This window comes from Camelus bactrianus, chromosome 10 (genome assembly GCF_048773025.1).
Source record: "Camelus bactrianus isolate YW-2024 breed Bactrian camel chromosome 10, ASM4877302v1, whole genome shotgun sequence".
Classification (NCBI taxonomy): Eukaryota; Metazoa; Chordata; class Mammalia; order Artiodactyla; family Camelidae; genus Camelus; species Camelus bactrianus.
The window spans coordinates 19,850,604-19,873,593 of NC_133548.1; the positions used below are offsets into that span (position 1 = coordinate 19,850,604).

General features: G+C 40.8%; 1 protein-coding gene across 11 annotated transcripts in view; it reads left to right on the top strand.

The window, feature by feature from the left end:
* The window catches only part of LRRC4C (leucine rich repeat containing 4C), a 1,083,236-nt gene extending 1,062,118 nt beyond the window's left edge, over positions 1-21,118 (top strand). For all 11 annotated transcript variants that reach the window (XM_074372152.1, XM_074372154.1, XM_074372153.1 and 8 more), the window contains one exon: positions 18,441-21,118. In XM_074372152.1, coding sequence (XP_074228253.1) covers positions 18,483-20,405 — 1,923 coding nt within the window. In that variant the 5' untranslated portion in view covers positions 18,441-18,482 and the 3' untranslated portion in view covers positions 20,406-21,118. The remainder of the gene's footprint in view (positions 1-18,440) is intronic.
* The last annotated feature ends 1,872 nt before the right edge of the window (positions 21,119-22,990 follow it).

Consider the following 22,990-nt stretch of genomic DNA (forward strand, 5'->3'; position numbering starts at 1 on the left):
TTAAACCCAGCGGATTCTAACTCACTTTTCTAATACATGGTGAGAGGAAAAACATTTTAGCAGGGAAGGAGGGAAGGAAGTAAGGAGAGTGTAACTGCAAACTCTGTCTCTCGCAGACCGTTTTCAGGTCCTTATCCCAGGATCTGAAGGGATATGCAGAAATACAGTCCTCAATCCCAGGCACAAATGAGGCATTGATTCTGCAGAGCAATATGCCTTGGTGGTGTTGGTTACAAAAAAGGGATGGAGTGAGGAAAAAAAAATGCAAAAGAAGCCAGATGTCAGTCAAACATGTTGGTACCTAGTGAATTCAGAAAAGAGTAGACAACTAGGAAGAGAGTGTAACAGACACAATTGCTGGAGAGAGTGATAGTTACTCCCCCGTCCCACGCACGTGTCCACCTGCACACACGTGTATTCACGACTAAACAGAACGAACATTAATGTGTAATCATTATATGGCTTCAAAAGGCTCATGCTAGGAGATAAAAAGTTAGCTCTACCTTTTTTTTTTGTTGTGTGCTTACGCTTGCCTTCTTACTAGAATATTCATTCTGCGTTGTCTTTAAAAGAATCCCTTTAAGCCCCTTTCTCCATTTGGTGAGTGTTAGTTTAGTTAAAGCTAAATAAAGTAATCCCAAAGCCACTTAGCTAGATGCTTCAGAACCAGGAGGACTTCACGATGTGCTCAAAGCACAGGGACAGGTAACAGCCCCACCGGACACCCCTCAGTGTTGTGGAATTCCCTCCGCTTCAGGACTCCTCACGTGTGTTACGTGACACGCGGTACGGTTGCCAAATTAATCTCTTTCTTATTTCTTAGATGAAAGTGAGTTACAACTAGAAATTTTAATATTTTTTTTTCATGTCCTGATAGATCATCCTGGTAACTTTAGGGTTAAGGAGAGTGTGTAAGAAAATGTATTTCTCTACAGGCTCGAGAGCAGGGTCAACAAACTTTTTCTATAGGGGGCCAAAGAGTAGGTATTGTGGCTTTGCAAGCCACGGAGTCTGTCACCATTGCACAGCTGTGCCCTTTCATGTGCACAGCCATAGGAAATACACACACCCATGGCTCCAGCAGCGTTCCGATAAAACTTTATTGACAAAAACAAATGGTGAACCAAACTTTGCCTGGGGGCAGTTGCTTGCTACTGATCTTAGAGCTTTGCCTACCTGTCCATCCACCTTCTGCTTCTGCTCACATGGCAGCTACAGCTTAAACGGTGGGACTGGGAAGTGTAGGAGTGACAACCATATCACCGTTTCTCTCATTTTGTGCATTTTACTTTTTGTCTTAGTTGTTTTTGATTAAACTTAATCTTCCCAGTATTCCTTTGGCACAGGAGGAGCACGTAGTCTGTCTTCACTTTCCAGAAGGGCACAGAAAGTTTCAGTGGTTTGCATCAGTGTCACCCAGCATCTATAATATTCATATTGGAATATGACTGTGAGCCTTGTGGTTTCTTTAATTGGATCATCCTTCCTAAAATGCATTCTTTAGGGAATAAAGAAAGATGGTGGGAGAGGTAAACAAGAAGTAATTTTCATTATCTAAACAAAGAAAAAATAGGCGTTAATGCGTGGCTTAACCAGGGACATACCCAGGCTTCCCTACTTTGTTATCCCATTAAGATTCCATAGTGGATCTAGTTCTTTTTTGCTTTTTGTGTCTACTGCTTTTTTTCATGGCATATTTTTGGAAATGATGCATTGTAGGCAAATGAATACAGGAGAATACAGGGAGTGCTTGTTTTGCACAGTACTGTGTTAACTGAAGCGGGTTCATTTTGGAACCGAGTCCTCATTTTGCAAGGTTCCATGGTAACTGAGAGAAAATCTGTTAGAAAAGAACTGTACAAAACAGAGGACTTGGTTTCGATATGCATAGCCTATGGTTAACAAGGCACCGAGCAAAACGAGGACTGCCTTGAGTAAATAAATGAGAATCCAGCTTCCAAGTGGCTGCATTTGCCATGTAATTCCCCCTTTTGTGGTCATTAGGGGGAAACAAAGAAATCACTGATTACAGTCATTTCCATTATCTGACATGTCATCACCAAGGTCTCCTCATGATGCAATGTTAACTGTGTTGAGGTTACTTGAAACCGGTTCCAGTTCCAATTAGGAGGCCATCCCTGCTATCTGAGTTCTGATTAAATGACGTTGCCTGGAAATCACAGAAAAGTCTACTCTGTTTCCTCCCCTTGCTCAGCTCTCACAAACACAGACTCAATTAAAGAGTTTCCTTATCAGGTTTTTGTGGGTCATTTTGGTGAATTTATTGAACTCTTAAGTCATGCTGAAAACTGGAAGGCGGTGGCCCTGAGATCTTCAGTGAGAGCCAGGACTAGATGTGTGGGACTTGCTCTGACGTTTTAGATTGACCGAAATACACAGGAGGGAAAGCAGCCGCGATGGCTCGGGAATCCAGGGAGCCTGTGACGTGTGAACGAAGTCTCACCAAGTGAAAAGTCGCAGACCAGCGGGAGGAGGATCATGCGGTCTCGTCCACCTATATTTTAGGTACAAAGCAGAGCTTGGTCCAGGCCTTCATTATTTCAGACCTCAGTTATTGAAATAATTTTATAGTTAACCGTGAGAACTTGCAGTCCACTCTTTCCTCTCCATACTCCATATTGTTGCAAATTTGCTTTTCTTTAAATACTCTTTTCATTGTCCTGTTCCCTTCCAGCAAAAGGAGAAAAATCAAGTCCCTACAGCCCATCTCATGACCCTAATATAGAATTTAAATTTCCTTTGTCTGTTTTTCATGATCAGGTGTCATCTTCCTTACCTACCTTCCCCCACTGGTTTCCAGTATGTGTTCCTGGTAGAATCAGGTTGTGCCTCTCTTTGCCCCTTGCTCATGCTCACTGCCATGCGTTTCCCACCCACCACATGCCTGTTTTGCAACCATCTCTTTCTTCTCTCTCTCTCTTCTCTCTGGAGTATGTGTTTTCTGTTACGTGTTCCTGCACCACACTGTGCATTCCCCCTAGCTCGCTCTGCTGTATTCTGGTTCCCTGTTTACTTGTTTAAGAATCCCACTGCACGGGGAGATTCTTGACGCCAGACGCTTGGCCCTGGGTGTCAAGAACTGAAGACTCTGCTTGACACTCGGTAAGCACTCAGCAAATATTATTGAAGGAATGTTTTTCTCTCTCTTGGAATGCCAGGCCTTTTGCTTATCCAAATGTACACGTGCTACTTAATCTCATGTCCACATCGCCTTCATGGAATCCTTACAATGTATTGGTTGCCTCTGAACACCAGCCTACTTGGAATTATCCACACAGTCACATATACATTCACTCAAGATAACACACTGGCATTGGCGTGGGACCATTATTTGTATTAGGGATGTCTTAGCCCAGCGTTTCAAAGAATCAGTGTTAAGCAGTTACAGAGTGGAACAAGTTCCTTTGTAGGTAAATTTCATACAGTTGTTGGTGAACATACTTAAAATCATATATTATTAGAGCTGAAATGACCTTAAAGATTCTCTTTCCCAGCATCCTACTATAAAATGAGCCCCAGACATCCATCTATCTATCTATCTATCTATCTATCTATCTATCTATCTATCTATCTGTCTATCTATGTATCTCCTTCCTAAAGATTAACGAGCAGTTGGGAGTTGGCTATCAGCTCCTCCCAGCTAGTCATCAACCCAAAGGAAGCATGGTCATTAACTGCATGATCAACTTTTTGAAATCAAATCCTTCTCTACTTACCTTGCCAAGGACTTACGTTTAAGAAGGGCTTTTTAGATTTTCCAAAGCTTCTTTAATTACTTGCCCTTCATTAACCTGGACAGAAAATATATATAAATATTAATGTACATATATAAGTATATATAAAAGGACCGATGTTAGCCCCTGTGGACTGACAGGAGAAAGTCATGAGGAGAAAAAAATAATTTTTCATATTTTGATTAAACATTTCGAGACCTCCACTCTCTTTTATTTGCTTTCTTTTTAATCCCCTTTTCAAAATGAAAGTCTAGAGAGAATCATTCTATTGTACATCCTGAGAGGCCAAAATACTTGTCCCGTTTTTGTGATTTAACTTCCTCCAACATTATATTTTTTTGAAGGGGGATTCTTATTGGGGTTTTGGTTAATGGAATATTTTTTCTCTCATTCCTGTTATACAGTTGATCTTCACTAATAATAATAAACATGCTATGTATTTTCTCCTTTGGCATCAGTCATGATCACCCCAAATATTCTAAGAGATAGAAAAACATTAACAATTCAGCTACACTATCTCAGTGCATTTTCCTCTGAGGAATAAACTATGGCAAAATGAAGGAAAATTCTGGAGCAGAGAAGTCCCCATTTCCTTTTGGTTGAGGAAGCTCAGGGCCCCACTTCACCATGCAGCATCCTGAGTCTTACACTGACACAAGTTCCTTAAAGAAATGACAGCATGTGACAAACTGTCCCCCGAGTACCAATGTTTCAGGTATGTGACAAGGACCATTACCACCAAGGAAGACTGCATTCCAAGACCTTTCCCAATGGACATTCGTCTTGAAGAATTTACTCAAGACCTGGGTCTAGTCCTTGGCTTTTTACCCTCAGAAGTGCAATTTTGGTAGCTCATCATACGGGGTTTGTAGTCACACTCACTAAACACATAAGAAATGGATATGTAGAAGAGAATGCCAATTTGCTAAATTATAGTTAGAACTCTAACAGATCCTTCAAGTACTTCAGTCTGTCAAAGCTTTCCATGTAGAACTTAAACTTTTTTGGAATCCTAAATCTCTTTGCAAATGTGATGATAAAACCAATGAATAATCTTACTACAAAAATACACAATCACATTTATACAAAAATTTGCACATAATTTTAAGAGATTCACAAATGGTTTGAAATCCATTTATGAATGTCTTAGGAGCCCATGGACTGAGCTATGTGTTTTCATGGAAAAGAAAATTATAATTAAATAAGGTGGTGGTTAAGAAATCAAACAAAGAAATCATGATTATATGATTCAAATTGCTTTAGCATCAGATTATAATAGTCTGATGTATCAGTCGTTCTCCATAATTGTGATGCAGGAAAAATGGATATAGGGTGTGAGGTGGGCCATGTCCCAGGTCTCAGCTGAGTCACTGGGATGTGCTCAGCCAAGTGTGGGTCCTTGGCTTAGCACAGGAAAGAAGAATTCAAGAGCGAGCCACAGTTGAGTAAAGGTAGATTTATTTAGAGAGATACATACTGCATAGAGTGTAGGCTATTTCAAAAGGCAAAAGAAAGGCCAGGAAGTGGGGGGTTGGGTGCTCAGATTAGAGTGAAAGTAGTTACACACTCCGTAGACAGAGTGTGGGCATCTCTGAAGATGAGGGAGCAACAAGCGGCCACAAGGCGCGGTGCTGCCAATTTTTATGGACTCAGTAGCTCCACGCCTACAATTGGGAGGACTATTCCAGCTACCCTGAGGAGGGCGCTGGGATTCCCAGGAACTGGGCCACAGCCTACTCTTTAACCTTCTGTGGTTAGCCTTGGGACTGTCGTGGTGTCTGTGGACATGTTATTTATCATGCTAATATGTTACAGTGAGCACACATGAAACTCAAGCTCCACTAGAAGTCAAATCTTCCACCATCTTAATCCTCAGGGTCTACTGGGGTTGAATCTTCTGCCATCTTGGTATTAGCTGTTGTCATTCCTTGAATGGCTGTGCCCTGCCCCCCTCCCTCCTGTCTCAATTGGACTTTAGCTGTCACCAGGGCTGGACAAACAATAAAAACAACAACAAACGTTCATATAGTGTTGATGACACACTGGGCACTGTTCTAAATCCTTCCTTATATATATTAACTCGTAGTGTCCTCACAGTTAAAGGGTACATAAGGCAAAGTATCCAGCCTATAGGTACTTTTACAAATGCAGAATACACACATTTGAATCTCTGATTTTTAAAAGAGTCTCCGTATTTCATTAGGGCTCCCTAAGTAGTTGGTAATCTACACCGTCCCACCTTTTCTTGAGCCCATTTATTTTTCCTTCCTTCCTTCCTTTCTCCCTCCCTTCCTTCATGCCTTCCTTCCTTCTGCCTGCCTGCCTCCCTCCATTCCCCACTCCTTTCCTTCTCCCTGTCTCTCTCTCTCTCTCATTTAATACACAGATATTTCGTATATACCATGAGCCCAGTACTTGGATGTGTTATTTAGGATACAGCTTATTGCCAGTAAGGATAGGTTCTTAATCTAACCTGTTGTTTTCAGTCATCCTTTTATGTGCTGATTTTTGGTCATCTACTTCTCCACAGTGTTAATTTCTTTATAAGGGATTTTTTGTTTGTATTTTGGTCGAGGTTGGGAGGGCAAGAAGTTATGATTAAGCATCCTCTTAACCATTTTCACTAAGTTTTATACCATTTTTATTTTTGGGGTTCACATGTGGATCTTATCAATAGACCTTGATAAAATTAACTGATCACCCTGGCTCCTGACCATGAATTGAATCGTGGACTACTTTCAGTAATGCAATTCAGCAAATATTTCCTGAATGCCTAGACATCATCCGGTTTCTGCCTTTAAGAAGCTCATGACTAAATAGGTTGAATGCATTGCCAAACATTTGCTTTCAAACACAGATGTGATAAATGCTGTAGTCTTGGCATTACAGATACTTGGGGAAGGATGGATGGATTAATCCTGGCCAGTAAAACCCAGGAGGATCTAGTAGAAACGGGCCGTTGCAAAATTGGCTCTGAAGTTGGCTACAATTTTGAAAGAAAAATCAGGGTAGGACATTCCAGGGCATGGGAAAAACAGGAGCAAGGCTCTGAAGAGGAGCAGTAGGGAATATATTTTTAGACCCAGAAACAGACTGCAGCCTAGACTGCACTTGGAGAACAGTGGGCGATGAGCCTGGGGAAGGCAGCGTGGCTCACATCACGGAGTGGCTCACATGTCACACCAAGGCAGGCGCTTTCAAGAGGGCACATTTGCCCCCCAGGGGACATTTGGTAATATCCAGAGACACTCTAGATTGTCACAAGTGGGGGTGCTACTGGCATCTCGTGGGTAGAGGATGTACAAGAGTTAGGCTTTCTTCTGTCATCACTGGGGAACTGCTGTTGGGTTGTGGTTTCTGCGACTGTTATTATGGAGGTCCTTGTGTGTTGTCACACTAAGTGTGCAAAATGTTACTCTGAAAATCTCCCTTAGGTATAATATAAAAAGAAAAGAACAATTTTGGAGATAAGGAATAGCATGTATTAATCGTTTGGTGGATCCTGAATCTGAGAAAAAAAGAAAGACCGAAAAAGCAAAAGGGGAGAAGGGAAGTTCTCATGCATCCGTTAGGGCGCCAGACTTAAAAATATTAGTGCAAAAGAGGATGCAGGCATTGTTACAAACAGGCACGTTTCCGATCATTGGAACAGTCTGATTTCATTTCCTGCAGAATGAAATATCAAGCAGTGTATAGATCTTGAGGTTTTAAGTTTTTTCCCCTTGGTTATGCATTTCACTAAACCAACACAGCAAGCAGCTATCGTAAAAATGTAAACCTATGCCCGGACACCTCAAACCACACCCTTTCATTTGAGAAATCAAGTAGTCATCTATATTTCATCTCTTCATAAATAATCAACCTCAAAAAGTGAGCATGATCAAAAGGATTCATAAACAGCCCAAAGCTTCGTAGCACGGATGCTTGTCTCCTGCATCATGTGAGGCCAAACAAGCAGGGAAGAACAAATTAATTTTATTTTTAGCCTTCCCAAGCGTTCGGCTGTGTTTCTAGGTCTGCTTTTCTAACACGAAGTAGATCTGGCTTTTTGTTGCTGAGACAAAGTCGGAGCTGCTGCCGCCTATCCCAGTCCCTTGCCTAATCCATCTTGTTCCTTTGGATCGTGGCAGAAGAATTAGGAGATGTTTTTCACCCAAGGATTTTCTAATTAATGTTTCCAATGTGTTCTAGAAGCAGGAATGTAATGGTCAAGAAGCTCTTCCATTTTAAAGAAGATTTGAAAATGATTTGACTTTCTGCCTGTAAGAATTCTTGCTCTCTGCGCTCAGTGGTCTGAGCTAATGGAGCGACCTGAAAGCTCAAACTTCCCTGGTTCTGAAGGACACGCAGGTGCCATGAGCAGCAAATCATGAAAACAACTTAATGCATCATCTACATTGGAATTTTCAAGGGAATCATGTTATTTTAGGCACATACAGCAGAGGGCATTGTCTGGCCAAACTTAAAACAGGGATGTTATCAACTAATACAGAGAAAGAAATGGGGAAGATTTCCCCTGGAAAAACACACACACACACACACACACACACACACACACACACACACACACACACAAAGCCAAAGAGAGCAAGGAGACATTGAAATGACCTTTATATTGCTTTATTGTCTCCAGTTTTTCTTTGAACAAAGGACTTCGAGGAAAATAACTAAAAACCAGACAAGCATCTTTCCAGAAATTAGTGAAGTTTCTGCTATGTGAGTTGGATCTACTAGATATAAAAGAGTGAGGAAATATGATATTATTTAGGTCCTCAGTGAGTTTATAGCCTTGACTATCTACACACTGCTTTTGTCTGCTTGAACACCCATTCATTCGTTTGTGCACTTAACAAATGTTACATGAGTATTTCTCTGGGAGAAGATCACTAGGGTTGATAAGATGTTCCTCCAAGGAACTGAATGTTCTATGCAGATAGGACAGGCTCTAAGAAAATATACATGGACATATGTGAGGAAAGTATCAAATTAGAAGTACAGTGATGAAAAATTTAAGATAGTAACTTAATTGACAATGATGGAGTAACTGCTTTAGGCTGGGTGATCAAGAAAGAATTTTCTGAGAAGGTAAAATTTAAACGGAATCTTGAATGACCAGAAAAATCAACCATCTAAAAATCAAAGGACACGTGTTGCAGGCAGAGAGAACCTTAGTGCAAAGGCTTGGAGTATTTGAGGAACAAAGGTAATTCAATATGATTGAAGAGAGAAGGGAAATAAGAGAAGTTGAGGATAGGGGAGGATAGGCAAATATCAGATAATCATGTGTTGGTGGCCAAAACAATTTGCGTTTTGTTCTGAAAGAGTATGAAGCTAGTAGAAGCATTTTCAATTGAAGAATGACATGAATATATTTATGCTTTTAAACTTCACTCTAAATGTCGAATGAAGAATTAATTGTGGTAAGGCCATTGCAAAAGGCGAGAACTGATAAGAGGGTATTTCAGTGGTTCGGGTGAGAAGCGAAGATGATTGCGTCCAGAGAAGGACTATGAGGAAAAGTAGACCAATCCAGTTGTATTTTAATAGTAAAGTCAGAAGTCAGATGAACAGGGTTGTGCAGAATGTAAACAGAGAAAAGGAATAGTCAAGGGGGACCTTACGTTTTTGCCTTGAGCAGTTGGATGTGTGGTAATGGCATTTTTGAAGGGGGAGGGACAGGTTCAGGAATTTTCTTTCAGTATATGCTACACCATTTAATTAATGTCATTCTCTCAATGTCTGTTAATGTTATCATCACTTCCATTTAGGGAAAGTGCAGCTCAGAGGAGGCCAGTTTACCAAAGATTGAAGAGTAATACTTAACCAAGCCTCTAACCCATCTCATTTTCACTCTAAATCTGGTTTTTGTTCCACTAGGTTTGGCTAATATAGATTGAGTGTCTTTCTATGCTTTCAACGTTGTTTCAAGTTGGAAAGTGCAGTATATGTCATCAAGGAACCAAAAACAAATATGTGTTTAGTAGTCCTTTGTGTATCATTTACAGTGTGGACATGCGTAGCACCAGAGATCAAAGATGCATCTTTCCTTATTCGTGTACCAGAGTTTCCAAAGTGATACCCTGCCCCCTCTGTATGACCTGGTATTTTCTCATGTGACCACATACAGAAGCTAATTTTGCCTTCATTGGTGTTTCATGCTCTACAGGATTTCAACTAGGGCTGATTAATTGGAAGCTACACACATCTCAGTAGTTAGGTAATCAGATTGAAGATCGGTTCCTTGCAGTTCTAAAGTAAAAAAGGGATGTTGATTACTGAAGTCATCCGACTTTTCCATCAACAACTCGTCACTCCCATTTCTTTTATGTACAAGGGCGGAGCCTTCCTAAAGTAATGCTCTCACCAATGCCCTTTCCTGTTCAAGAGCTTGGAGTGTCTCCCGAAGTTTCTTTCACAAAGCAAATCCAAACTCTCCTACCAGCCATGCAGTACACCTCATCTGTGCCAGCTTCACCATCTAAATGCTACAATACAAGCCTTCTGCTTCTAGTAAGTCAGTTTTCTTTTATTTCACACCCCTACTCCTATGCTTTTCCGAGGCACCTCTTACCTCCTCCACCACCACCCTGCCTCAGTGCAAGTCTATATCCCCTTAAGGACCTACAGAAAATCCCAAATCCTCTTCTTAAAACTTTCTCTGATTATCTATGACTTCTGAAAACATTTTGTGGCATTTAAATATTGAATAGATTGATTTACATGAATACCTAGATGCATATATGCACGCATTTTATTCTTCAGCGTTATCGATGCATTTGTATTATAGCACCAGCAAGATTGTAAAGTTCTAGAAGTCATGGTCACCTTTGCTCTTTTGTATCCCTTATTATACTTTCCAGAACTTAGCAACATGTTGGCCACATAGCTTGTTTTGTTTTGTTTTGTTTCTTGCTTTTCTTTTTTTAATACATTGTTGTCTTCACTCAATGCTTTTTTTTTTTTTTTTCTTAAATCTAATGATATTGCAATCCTGTCACCTCTAAACACTGAACATGGATTCTTTTACTATAAAGTCGGGTAAGTCTTCTAGAAAAAATGAAAACACGGACCCAGGGTTTTTTGTTTTTTTTTTTTTTCCTTTATATCTCAATTTTTAAAAATCCCAACATTTTGTAGGAACGTTGCAAGATCAGTGTGTGTGGTCAAAGAGCCTCCTGGTGACTTGACAGGTTGAGTGCCTGGGTCACAGCCATTCAACTGTTGTATTATTTCCGTTACATTTGCCTTGAGGGTCCGCCCTGGGCATATTTACAAAATTTCTCTTTCTCTGAAAAATCTGCAGAGCCACATATTCCTGCATAAGGAGTTGGAAAGCTCAACAGATTTGCAAAATTGGGTTTCAAGTGGGGGGAGAGAAAAAAAAAAAAAAAGAACTCTATTGAAATATTTGTAAGATAAATTTGATTTAGAAGGGAGGGTGAGCTAGCTTTGATAATAGTGTTATTCAATTTGTTGTTTTTTTCCTTTTCCTGTGTGGGCTAGCACTCTTTAAAATTTAAAAAGCTATCCAGAGAAATGATTACAATAGAAAGGCTTCTTAGCGAGGTGGGGGTAAGCCTCACCTCCTTTCTTATAAGCACCTTGTGTTGCCTCAGCTTGCTTTGTTCTCTTTGGTAGGTCTCAAATTTATAATGGTGTAAGAAATCTGAACTTTTCTGCTGTCTTATTTGTCTTTTCTTTGCTGTTGGTTTGGGGAAGTGGGAGACAGTGAGAGAGAGAAGGAGAGAGAGGGAGGAAGACTAATATGAAAGTATCAGAGTAGGTTTGGCTGTAAGTAAACAGAAGAATAATGAACTCTATATGGTAAGGAATTGACCACTTTACATAATAATAAAATACAGAGGAAAAGCCATTTCAGGAGTCATTAATTGAGCTGCTTATCACAATATTGAGAATGCAGATTTTTCCCCTCTTCACATTTTTTCCTTCCTAAGCATATCAGCTTTGTCCTCAGGCTGCCTCGCCTCTTGGCCACAAGATGGCTGCAGCAACTCCAGGCATCAAACGCCCAACATTATCCAGGAAAAGAATAAAGAACAACTCCTTCCCCATGTTTTTCTTCATATTAGTGGGAGAACAAAAACTTCCCAGCACCCCCTCAGCTGAAGTCTCCTCGCATCTCATTGACCAAACTGTGTCACATGTCAAGACCTAACCAATCTCTGGCAATAGGCATGGTGCAACCAATGTTTGTTTAGACAAGAATTTAGCAAATTGTACTCCAATGGTTAGCCCACAATCTGTTTTTGTGTGTGTGCCCTGGAAGCTCAGATTCTTTTGGAAATTTTAAATAGTTGAAAAAAAATTTTAAGAATATTTTGAGACATATGAAAATTACATAAATTCAAATTTCAGTGTCCATAAATGGTTTAACTGGAACATAGCCATGCACTTTTATTTACCTCTTGTCTATAGCAACTTTCAAGCTACAGTGGCGACGTAGAGTAGTTGCAACAGGAGACCATCTGGCTGTAAAGCCTAAACTATTTACTATCTGGCCCTTTACAGAAAAAGTTTGCCTAGTCCTAACTTAAGCCAAATTCTATTCATCCATTAATACTGAGTCAGCCTTTCCCAAAGCAGATAATATAGTTTTGTGATTTGGGGGAGGGGGAGATGAGAGGGACTTTTTCTGAACAAAATTTTCTAGGAAAAGAGTAAGGATGTTAAGTAGGCAACAAATAAATAAATATATGTATGTATTATCTATATCCATATATTTATATAGCGAGAAAGGCTGCAGGAGAAAGAAAAAAAGAGATTGAAGTTCAAGTATATTTTAAGTGAATAACCCATCTTTGGTTTTATTTAAAAAAAAATGATTATGAAAAATGTAACCAGCACAATCTGTTGTTGAGACCGAGCTGAGCTTTTTGCTTACTAAGGGAAGGCCCCATCCCACCGAAGTCCAGGAGCGTCGGTGTGTGGAGTGGTGAAGATTAAGCCAGAATTTATTGAGAACTGGAAGTTTGATTTTTAGGGGGATTTTTTAAGGTGGGAACTTGATTAGGATCCGGTAAAAATTATGATACAGCAATCCAGGGTTGCCACGTGAGGCAAAAGAGTCAAAGAAGCTTAGAGCAGACTGCCATGAATGCTTTCCATGAAAGAGCTGATGGGTCTTTGGGCAAGTTATTATAAGGACAATGAACCTATTTGCTTTGGCAGGAGAGCCCAGAAGAAGATAGAGACGCTAATAAAGACAATGGAAGGGCAGAGTCATGTTGCTGTTGGTAGTAAGGTATGGTCTGAGATCTCAGTGTCCATTCCGAGTGTGGGGTTAATGGCGTTGCTTCTCAATGTTTAGGGAGGTTTGTTGCAGATCCTTATGAGTATGACTGTGTGGTCTGTTGAGATGGGAGGAGTGACTGCGGTTAACTAAATTTATCTTTTTCCCACCTCACTTGCAAACAAGTTCCATTGTCCTGACATAGTGTATGCTGACTTAGCAATGATCCTGTACTAAATACAGCATCCCCACCAGCTACTCTGCCTCATGCAGTTTCCTCTGCGTCCCTTGGAGCACTGACGCATGGGTAAGGCAAGAAGAAAGGTCTGTCGACAAAGTCAGGCTATCCTCTGGGACAAGGCTAAAAGTATTATGGTTTAATTCAAAACCCACACAGATCCATTTGTAAATAAAGGCTGTGAGATGACATCGTAATGGATAGTGCATACCTTTAAATTGATTTCCTTTTGATGTGATAAAAACATCTTCTGAAGGAGATGTTGAAACGTGGCTTTTGCAGTAAAGTAACATAATTTAGATTTTAAAATAGAAAACCTTTTGTTGGTAGTAGTTTATTCGATTCAGCGCATGTACCAAGCTTTATTTGCTGCAGGTTATAAATTAGCTTTGAACCAGCTATAATTCGTAAATCATTACTTACGACTGATTTATAAGAAGTCTTATTAATTGCACCAGCAAAAAGACCTTGAAGTAAGCAAAAAGTAAATGATAAAATAACCTGGGGACTGAAAAATGAGAGGCACACATACTGTACAAGAGCAATGTATATACTATTTGTGTATGTTTTACTGATAGTATGTTTCTGATCATTTCAGTAAATCCTTACCACAACTTTGAATAATAGGGGTTATTGTTATTCCTGTCTATCAGAGGAAGAAGCTGAGTGTCCATTCACTTTATTTTTAATATGTATTAAATATTTATTATAAATTACTATTAGCCAGTGACTGTCTACATTATGTGACAGTGCTAACGAAACCCTTTTTGAGTAGGCAGCAATGTTGTTTCCCTTGTACAGACAGAGAAGGTGAATCACAGAGAGGTGAAGTCACTTTCCCAACTGCAGGGTCATGGAGATTCAAGCAGGCGTATAACTTCAGGAAGTCTTCATCACAGTCGTCTCTCTTGACCAGGGGACACGGCTGCCTTTGTTGTTTCCTATTTTAAAGGGAAAACAATAGCAAATGGCAGAGTAAGTGTTACCCCAGAAGGAAAGGAAACAGACCTCAGTTCTTGTCATACTCAAAAGATAAGATTACAGATGGGAGACGGACAGTGTTGTGTCGCGAAAGATTTTAAAGGATTTATTTAGGAAAAGAAAGTACACCTCCGAGAAGGGGAGGTGGGCTGATCCAAGGGGGAAAGCAGGGGTCTTTGTCTCCCCTTTCTCTTACACCCACACTGAGAGGTGGTCTCTTGATTGATTGACAGCTCTTGCCCCTGGAATGCTAAGTCATGGTCGGCCCCTTTGTGCATGTCCTTATCCACGGTGTACACAGAAAAAAACAACCCTCCCCCTGGTGGGGGGCGGGGGAAGCTAAACTGCAACGTTAATTATATTACAGTGAGCACTGGGGCCTGTCCAGTCAAGTCCTTCTTGCTACCCAGCAGTGGTGGTTGTTGGATTTTAACCAGTATTTTGCTGACACTCATTTAGAAGAGGTACAGCCCCTTTATGCTGGAGGCAGGCACACGACCATCTTCCAGATCATCCTCCCTCTCCACCTGTCTGCCCAGTGCCCCCCTTTATCTAACTACCTAACATAAGGACTCAACTCTTTCACATTTGTGCTATTTCCAGTCAACCACTTATTTTGTCCTGGGCTGCCAGAGACCCGAGGGTTCCAGAGAGAGTCATGGGCTGGGAAGTGGGAGGAGGAATGATGGAGCAGGGCCCTAGGACCCCAACCCTAAAAAAATGGGTCAGTTACTGCATTAAGATTTTATGTGCCATTATTTTTTCTTTTTCCTTTTTCTTTCTTAAATTTAAAAAAAAATGTGTTTTGGGGAGAAGGGAGTATATAAACAAAAAAACACTAAATCACATGAATGAAAAATTTTCAGTGATCATGATCACTGACAATTTAAATAGCATTCTACCTAAAATGGAAATATCCAAGGGTTTTTAAAGTCATGTTTAAATTCACAATGAACGATAACTCCTAACTCAGGAGAAGTCTCCCAACCACATTGTTGTGGTCTGAATGATTGCAGTGGCTTCTGGGACAGAGGGGCTGTCCTACTTGCCTGGAATCTAGCCCTGGGATGATGAGGGCAGAGGGACAGTGGCCCAAGAGTAAGAGCCCCTGAGAACCTGATACCGACAGTGGTTGGGGTACAGGCTTCAGACTGATTAATTTGAATATGGAAGGCCTGCCTGTGGGCCAGTCCTTTACTGTCTCCAGGAATCTCCAGGATCAGGAAGCAAAATATCAGAAAGTACAGAAAATAAAAAGCATGATTAATGCATTGTACACATCACTACACACATGCAAAGTGTTGGAATTAGGTATTAACTGTTTCGCACATTTTCAACAGTCTTTTTATTTAGTTCCTACAACATGACAGGTACCGTGTTGTCAGTAGGCTAAAAAGAGACCCTGAGACATGGCTTCAGTCCTCAGGAAGCTCACAGCTGGTGCCGGAAACAGACCCAGGGACAGTCATGGTACTGGATGGTGTGAAAGTCAGCCCAGAGCTGCTAAAGCCCTGAGGAAGGAAGCAAATTGGTTTGCCACCAAAGAAAAAGTAACAACTTAGAAGGTACTGGTAAAGTTCCTTTGCTGCCATAGGGAAGGAGACAAAAACCAGCCTCTGAAGCCAGAAAGCAATCAATGACTTTAAACCTCATCTTCTTGAGACTCAAGTCCCTTTCTGCAGTTCTGTGACTGTGGGGATATGTTAAGGGTTGCCAATGGCAGATGCCTTTTCCTAGTAAAGCATCTTCTTCTATTATTGGAAAAGAGCCTCTTCTCCGTCTTGTGTACCCAATGAAAATGTAATTGTTCACAAATGCTAATTTGCATTGAGAACTTCACTACAGGTAGCAGGGTTATGTCCTGAAGAGGAGACAGCCGTTCTCTCCTCAAGACCGTGGAGGATGGGCATGGAAGTGATGGCCAAGAGGCTCCCCATGTCTCTGGCATTGATTTCTCTCCAAAGCTCACTTGGAGCAACTGGAAGATCTTCCTAATTTGTCTCCTTGCTGCCGGTTTTCTCCAAAGCTTTTCTACCTCCCGTATTGGTCTAACATGACCATTCTTAAAAACAAAGCTGATGGCAGCATTTCTTTCTATAAACGAAACGTGTCACCTACAGAATAAAATGAGAGCTCTTAAGTTTGACATACCCATCTGGACCCGATCTCTTCCCAGCTTCTTTCTCGTTCTTTTCCCTAGGCCTTCCATTCTCCTGCCACGGGGAACTTTTTATGGTTCCTTGGTGTTACTAGCATCCTTCCTGTGTTCGTGACTTGTCTCAGGCTGGTCCCTCCACTCTTCTTTCCTTTCTTAACCGACTTCGTCTACAAAATCTACATCAGATGACCCTCCTCTTTGAAAATCCCTGATTTGCCAGCATAGATTGGGTGGCTCTGACTTCAGTACCCTTGTGCCAGTGTGGTTTGGTCTCATAGCAATTATTGCTCTTCATCTATTTGCCCATCTGTCTCACCTTTTGAATTTTAATTCCCTCAAGGATGAGCATTATACTCTTTTACCTTTGTATGTCCAGTACTTAGCAAAATGTCTGGCTAAGGGAAACAACAGAACAATAATAGTAAGAATAATAATACCTAACATCTAACATTGTTGAGTTCTTTGCATAAGGAAGGCATTTTTCTAAGCTCTTTATGAATGGTAACTAATTTTATTCTCACACCAACACTAAAGGTTATGTAATATTCTCATTCCCATTTTGTAAGTGAGACAGGATAAGTAACCTGCCCAAGGTGACACATATAAATGCTAAATTATTGCCTTAGTGACTTTTTGAATTGGATGTGGTGACCCTCTACCTTTTTTAAAAGTTTCTAAGAGATTCATCAAAGAGGCACTGTTTATTGAGATGAGAAATTTGGGCGAAGTCATTACACAGGTGCTCAATCCACGAATCCATGATGAACCAGTTGAGTGGGGCATATATTGGGTAATACAAGCTTCTTTGGCATTCCCTTTGTGCTGGAAGAGATGCAGAAAATGAGTTGTTTTATTTCCCTTCCCACAAATCTTCTCAAAATCACTAAGAGTAGGCACATGATACATACAATAATCCTCTTACACTAAGATTCTTTTTTGTAAATAAACATTGTGTTTCATGGAACATGATTTAATTTGTGGTATGTCTGCCTATAGGTAGCAGTTGACCATGTTATCATGAGTTTTTGTATAGGAGAATCTCTAGAAATTTATGTATATTTGTGCATGTCACTATTTTGGCATATTTTCACAGGTACCCTATGTTAAGTCGCCAGTGTTTACAGCTGAGTTTGCCCCCAGAGGGAAGGTATTTTAACAAAAATAATTGTGAGAAATATTTTGCTTTTGCCATCATTCTTGCAGAAGCTTTTTCATGGAGTGTTTGAGATCAGATGTCCTGAACCAATAAGATGAACGTCTGAGCCCTGGCTCTGTACTTACTAACCATGTGACTTCATACATGTTTCTTCTCCTATGATTAAATTTCTTTATCTTGAAAGTGGAGGCTCTAACAGTTCCTTCCTCAGAGGACTGCTGTAAAGATAAGAAATGGGGAGAGTATGCAGCCTGTGCATTTGCAAAGGACCCCAGATTCAGACGGGCCCATGCTTGGCTTAATGCTCTGTTGTAACTGATTTGAAATTCTCAATGATTTTTAACAAGGCACCCCACGTTCCCATTTTGCATTGAGCCCTGCAATTTTGTCACCATTCTTGGATAGGATTGTTTGTGAAGTCTGGCCTCTGGTGCCTAGCACAAAGACTAACCCTCAGTAAAAATGTCAGATATTCATCATTTTGCAAGAGAGTTTTTTGTTTATTGGATATAGCCCCCCAATTTTATTCTCTGAACTTTTTCAGTCTGGTCTGGACATTGAACCTGATGGTGGGGTACATCTCAGATGTCCCTGTGCATTCAGGTCACATGTGGTTGGGAAACAGCACAGTGAGGCCCTCAACCTCATTCTTCCATTTCTCCATGATTTCACATCTGATGGAATGTGGGCTGTGGATGGCTGCAAACTCAAAGTACAAAAACACTTCTCCATAAACAGGAGCCACATCACTCAATAAAGTACGTTAGATTTGTTGTTTTCTTAGTCTGAGAAATGATGGCTTTAGCTGATCCACTCTCTCACTGACAGTGACTCCAGAAAGACACATGGTGGAGATCTAATACTCTTTTTCTTTTTTTTTTTTCACTCTTATTGTATTGCAGACTATTTGAACTCCAGAAGGACCAACACCAGATAAATTATGAATGTTGAACAAGATGACCTTACATCCACAGCAGATAATGATAGGTCCTAGGTTTAACAGGGCCTTATTTGACCCCCTGCTTGTGGTGCTGCTGGCTCTTCAACTTCTTGTGGTGGCCGGTCTGGTGCGGGCTCAAACCTGCCCTTCAGTCTGCTCCTGCAGCAACCAGTTCAGCAAAGTGATTTGCGTCCGGAAAAACCTACGTGAGGTTCCAGATGGCATCTCCACCAACACTCGGCTGCTGAACCTCCATGAGAACCAAATCCAGATCATCAAAGTGAACAGCTTCAAACACTTGAGGCACCTGGAAATCCTACAGTTGAGTAGGAATCACATTAGAACAATTGAAATTGGGGCCTTCAATGGTCTGGCAAACCTCAACACGCTGGAACTCTTTGACAATCGTCTTACCACCATCCCGAATGGAGCTTTTGTTTATCTGTCTAAACTGAAGGAGCTCTGGCTGCGAAACAACCCCATTGAAAGCATCCCTTCTTATGCTTTTAACAGAATCCCTTCTTTGCGCCGACTAGACTTAGGGGAACTGAAAAGGCTTTCGTACATCTCAGAAGGTGCCTTTGAAGGTCTGTCCAACTTGCGGTATTTGAACCTTGCCATGTGCAACCTCCGAGAAATCCCTAACCTCACACCACTCATAAAACTAGATGAGTTGGATCTTTCTGGGAATCATCTGTCTGCCATCAGGCCTGGCTCTTTCCAGGGGTTGATGCACCTTCAAAAACTGTGGATGATCCAGTCCCAGATTCAAGTGATTGAACGGAATGCCTTTGATAACCTTCAGTCACTGGTGGAGATCAACCTGGCACACAACAATCTAACATTACTGCCTCATGACCTCTTCACACCCTTGCATCATCTAGAGCGGATACACTTACATCACAACCCCTGGAACTGTAACTGTGACATCCTGTGGCTCAGCTGGTGGATAAAAGACATGGCCCCCTCCAACACCGCTTGTTGTGCCCGGTGTAACACTCCTCCCAGTCTGAAAGGGAGGTACATTGGCGAGCTTGACCAGAATTATTTCACATGCTACGCTCCTGTGATTGTGGAGCCACCAGCGGACCTCAATGTCACTGAAGGCATGGCAGCTGAGCTGAAATGTCGGGCCTCCACGTCCCTGACCTCCGTATCTTGGATTACTCCAAATGGAACAGTCATGACGCACGGGGCGTACAAAGTGCGGATAGCCGTGCTCAGTGATGGCACGTTAAACTTCACGAACGTAACCGTGCAAGATACAGGCATGTATACCTGTATGGTGAGTAATTCTGTTGGGAATGCCACCGCTTCAGCCACCTTGAATGTTACTGCAGCAACCACCACCCCCTTCTCTTACTTTTCAACCGTCACTGTAGAGACCATGGAACCTTCTCAGGATGAGGCGCGGACCACAGATACTAACGTGGGTCCCACTCCAGTGATCGACTGGGAGACCACCAACGTGACCACCTCTCTCACGCCACAGAGCACAAGGTCCACGGAGAAAACATTCACCATCCCCGTGACTGATATGAACAGCGGGATCCCAGGAATTGATGAGGTCATGAAGACTACCAAAATCATCATTGGCTGTTTTGTGGCCATCACACTCATGGCTGCAGTGATGCTGGTCATTTTCTACAAGATGAGGAAGCAGCACCACCGGCAGAACCATCACGCCCCGACAAGGACTGTGGAAATCATCAATGTGGATGATGAGATTACAGGAGACACACCCATGGAAAGCCACCTGCCCATGCCTGCCATTGAGCATGAGCACCTCAATCACTATAACTCCTACAAATCTCCCTTCAACCACACAACAACAGTTAACACAATAAATTCAATACACAGTTCAGTGCATGAACCGTTATTGATCCGAATGAACTCTAAAGACAATGTACAAGAGACTCAAATCTAAAACATTTACAGTTACAGGAAAAAAAAATCAGAAAAAAAAGAGACAGTTTATTAAAAAAATGACACAAATGACTGGGCTAAATCTACTGTTTCAAAAAAAAGTGTCTTTACAAAAAAAAACAAAAAAAGAAAAGAAATTTATTTATTAAAAATTCTATTGTGATCTAAAGCAGACAAAATGATGTGTATTCCTCAGAACCTGTTTTTGCTGCACTTACTTATTGTTTTCCCACATCTCATCCCTGCCTTCCCCGACTGCCATATTTTTCATAGGAGATCTCAATTCCCTAAAGAACTGGTCTAGGAAATTTTGTAAGAATTCTGTTACACTTTGAGATTTTTATGGTGAATTCTAGTGGTGAGATCCAGTCTATTTGTCTTTCTTTCTTTTTTTTTTTTTCTCTTTTCTTTTCTCCCTCTCATGCCCTTACGAAGTAGTCCAATGGGGAATGCAATATTAGGAATAGATTTTTAAGAGAGAGCAAGGAAAAAATGCAAGATCTTATATTTTTCATGTAATGACCTGTTCTGTATTTATGAGGAGGACCACTGAATGGAAAAGAAAAGGAAAAAAAAAAAAATAAGCAAACAACAGATTAATTTACATATGAGCATCTATAAAACCCATGATCTTTTCAACAAATCTAGAACCAGAATTTGTAGTTCAAAAGCTAAACGTAAGATTATAAATAAAATATTGTTGGTTTTTCTGTACCTGGACACAGCTCATTTGTAGTCTGGCTCAAATGTGAGGAAGTTGAAGGTAATCAGATTTCCTACTTTCTAAGATGATACTACAATATTCTTCAGTCACAACACCAGTCTCTACAGGGTCCTATTCCATTAGTTGACTTGACTTTTCAATCTATTGTCAAGGATGCTCTAGTGTTCTTTTCCTTCTCATTAGGGTCACCCTTTGTAGAATGCTCAGATTAAAAAATAATGATTTTGTGAAGTAAATTCCACTTGAAAGAAAGTTTCAGTATAACTTATTCTCTGTCTCCTAAATAAAATTCTGCTGACTAGATGACGTACAACCACAGGATGCAAAGGTATTCTAAATTATCCAAGTTGAAAAATCACTTTTGGTGCTGAGTGTTAGCAAATTCAGTTCAAATCAACAGTAATCATTAAAGACCTCTGATGTGTTAAACACCAATTTAAGTGTTAGGGACACACAGTTGGCAAGACCTGGTTCCTGCATTTGAATCACTGATGAGCTACATGGTATATGATTAAAGAAATGTCAGTTAACTACTGGGGGCCAGCTCTAAGTTTACTGTTAGGTGGAAGTTTGAAAACCAGGACCCTTGAGTTTCAAATTATCAGGTGATTGTTATTACCCAAACCTCCTTGATCATGGTTTCTCCCATCCTCCAGGAAGAGCTGATTCTCTCCTTCCAAATGCAGAGTGTAGAGTTGTAAGGAAGTATGAGTATGGATTTACTGTGGCAGATGGGTGCCTACCAAGAGATAGCCAGGCTAATACAGTGGTAATTCACCAACGTTTCTTCAAGGAACTGGAGAGATTTTTTTGGTATGAGAACATGCACTAGATTCCAAGTAAAAAAAAAAACTTTCTGGTAACTGGTGCCTCAGCATTCTCCTGATATTTTAATATAGTATGTGTCTGACTTCTCTCTTTATCTATGTGACACATCGTGAAAATACATACCTCTTATTACTGGTCCTTGACACCTGCCACCTCATTGGTGAGACAAGAGTTGGCCAAATTAGAGAACCCTCCAGCTCCTAATGAATGAGCAGCTTGGATACGCACACATAACTCCGCAGGCTGGACCTCGCACCCGGGTTTTGTGATCTCCAGCTGTGAGAAACCAATCGTCACTAGCAAAATAGGTCAGAGATGTGGGAGAAAGAGAGAGCAAATGAATGAGACCACACAAGGATCTTGCCTCTTTTTTTCTGATCACCAAGTCTTTTATGGTTTTCTCCACCCTCATTTCCTACCTCCCTGTGTTAGAAACACAATTCACATTTGCTTTCACTGTGGAGAAGACCCAAGAAGAAGGAAAACACATGTTGGCTGTCATTGGTCAAGCTATTCAGAATTTAATGTATGTAATATATTTCTAAGCTGCAGATCAGCTTAGAAACCAACCAACCAAACAAACAAAAAACAGTTCACCAAGGAATATCATGTGCTAATACAAAGAAAAGTGGTATAAATCAAGAAGGAAAAGAAGTCTGCCTTCTGTACTTGGTTCGTCTTCATTGAGCTCTCCCTTTGCTAACTGTAAACCTTCTTTCATTTGAGGTTATATTTCTCAAGGAGTTAGTCCCAACACCACATTCCCCTTAACTGTGAGGGGTGGCTGAGCAGTTAGACAAATTCTACTAAAGAGAATGAAAGGTGAACTTAAACTAAACATTTAGGTAAGAAAGTCAATATACTGATGAAAGATTGGTTAAGCCAAATTTGACCTTTACAGTAAATTTAGAAATACTTTTGACAGAAGGTCCTCACTGCAGGTTTGGGGGTTGAAGGGTAGAGTCCTATACCTGTGTATTTAAAGACATGAAAATGAATTCTAGACTTTCTTGATTAGCAGTATCTGTATTTGC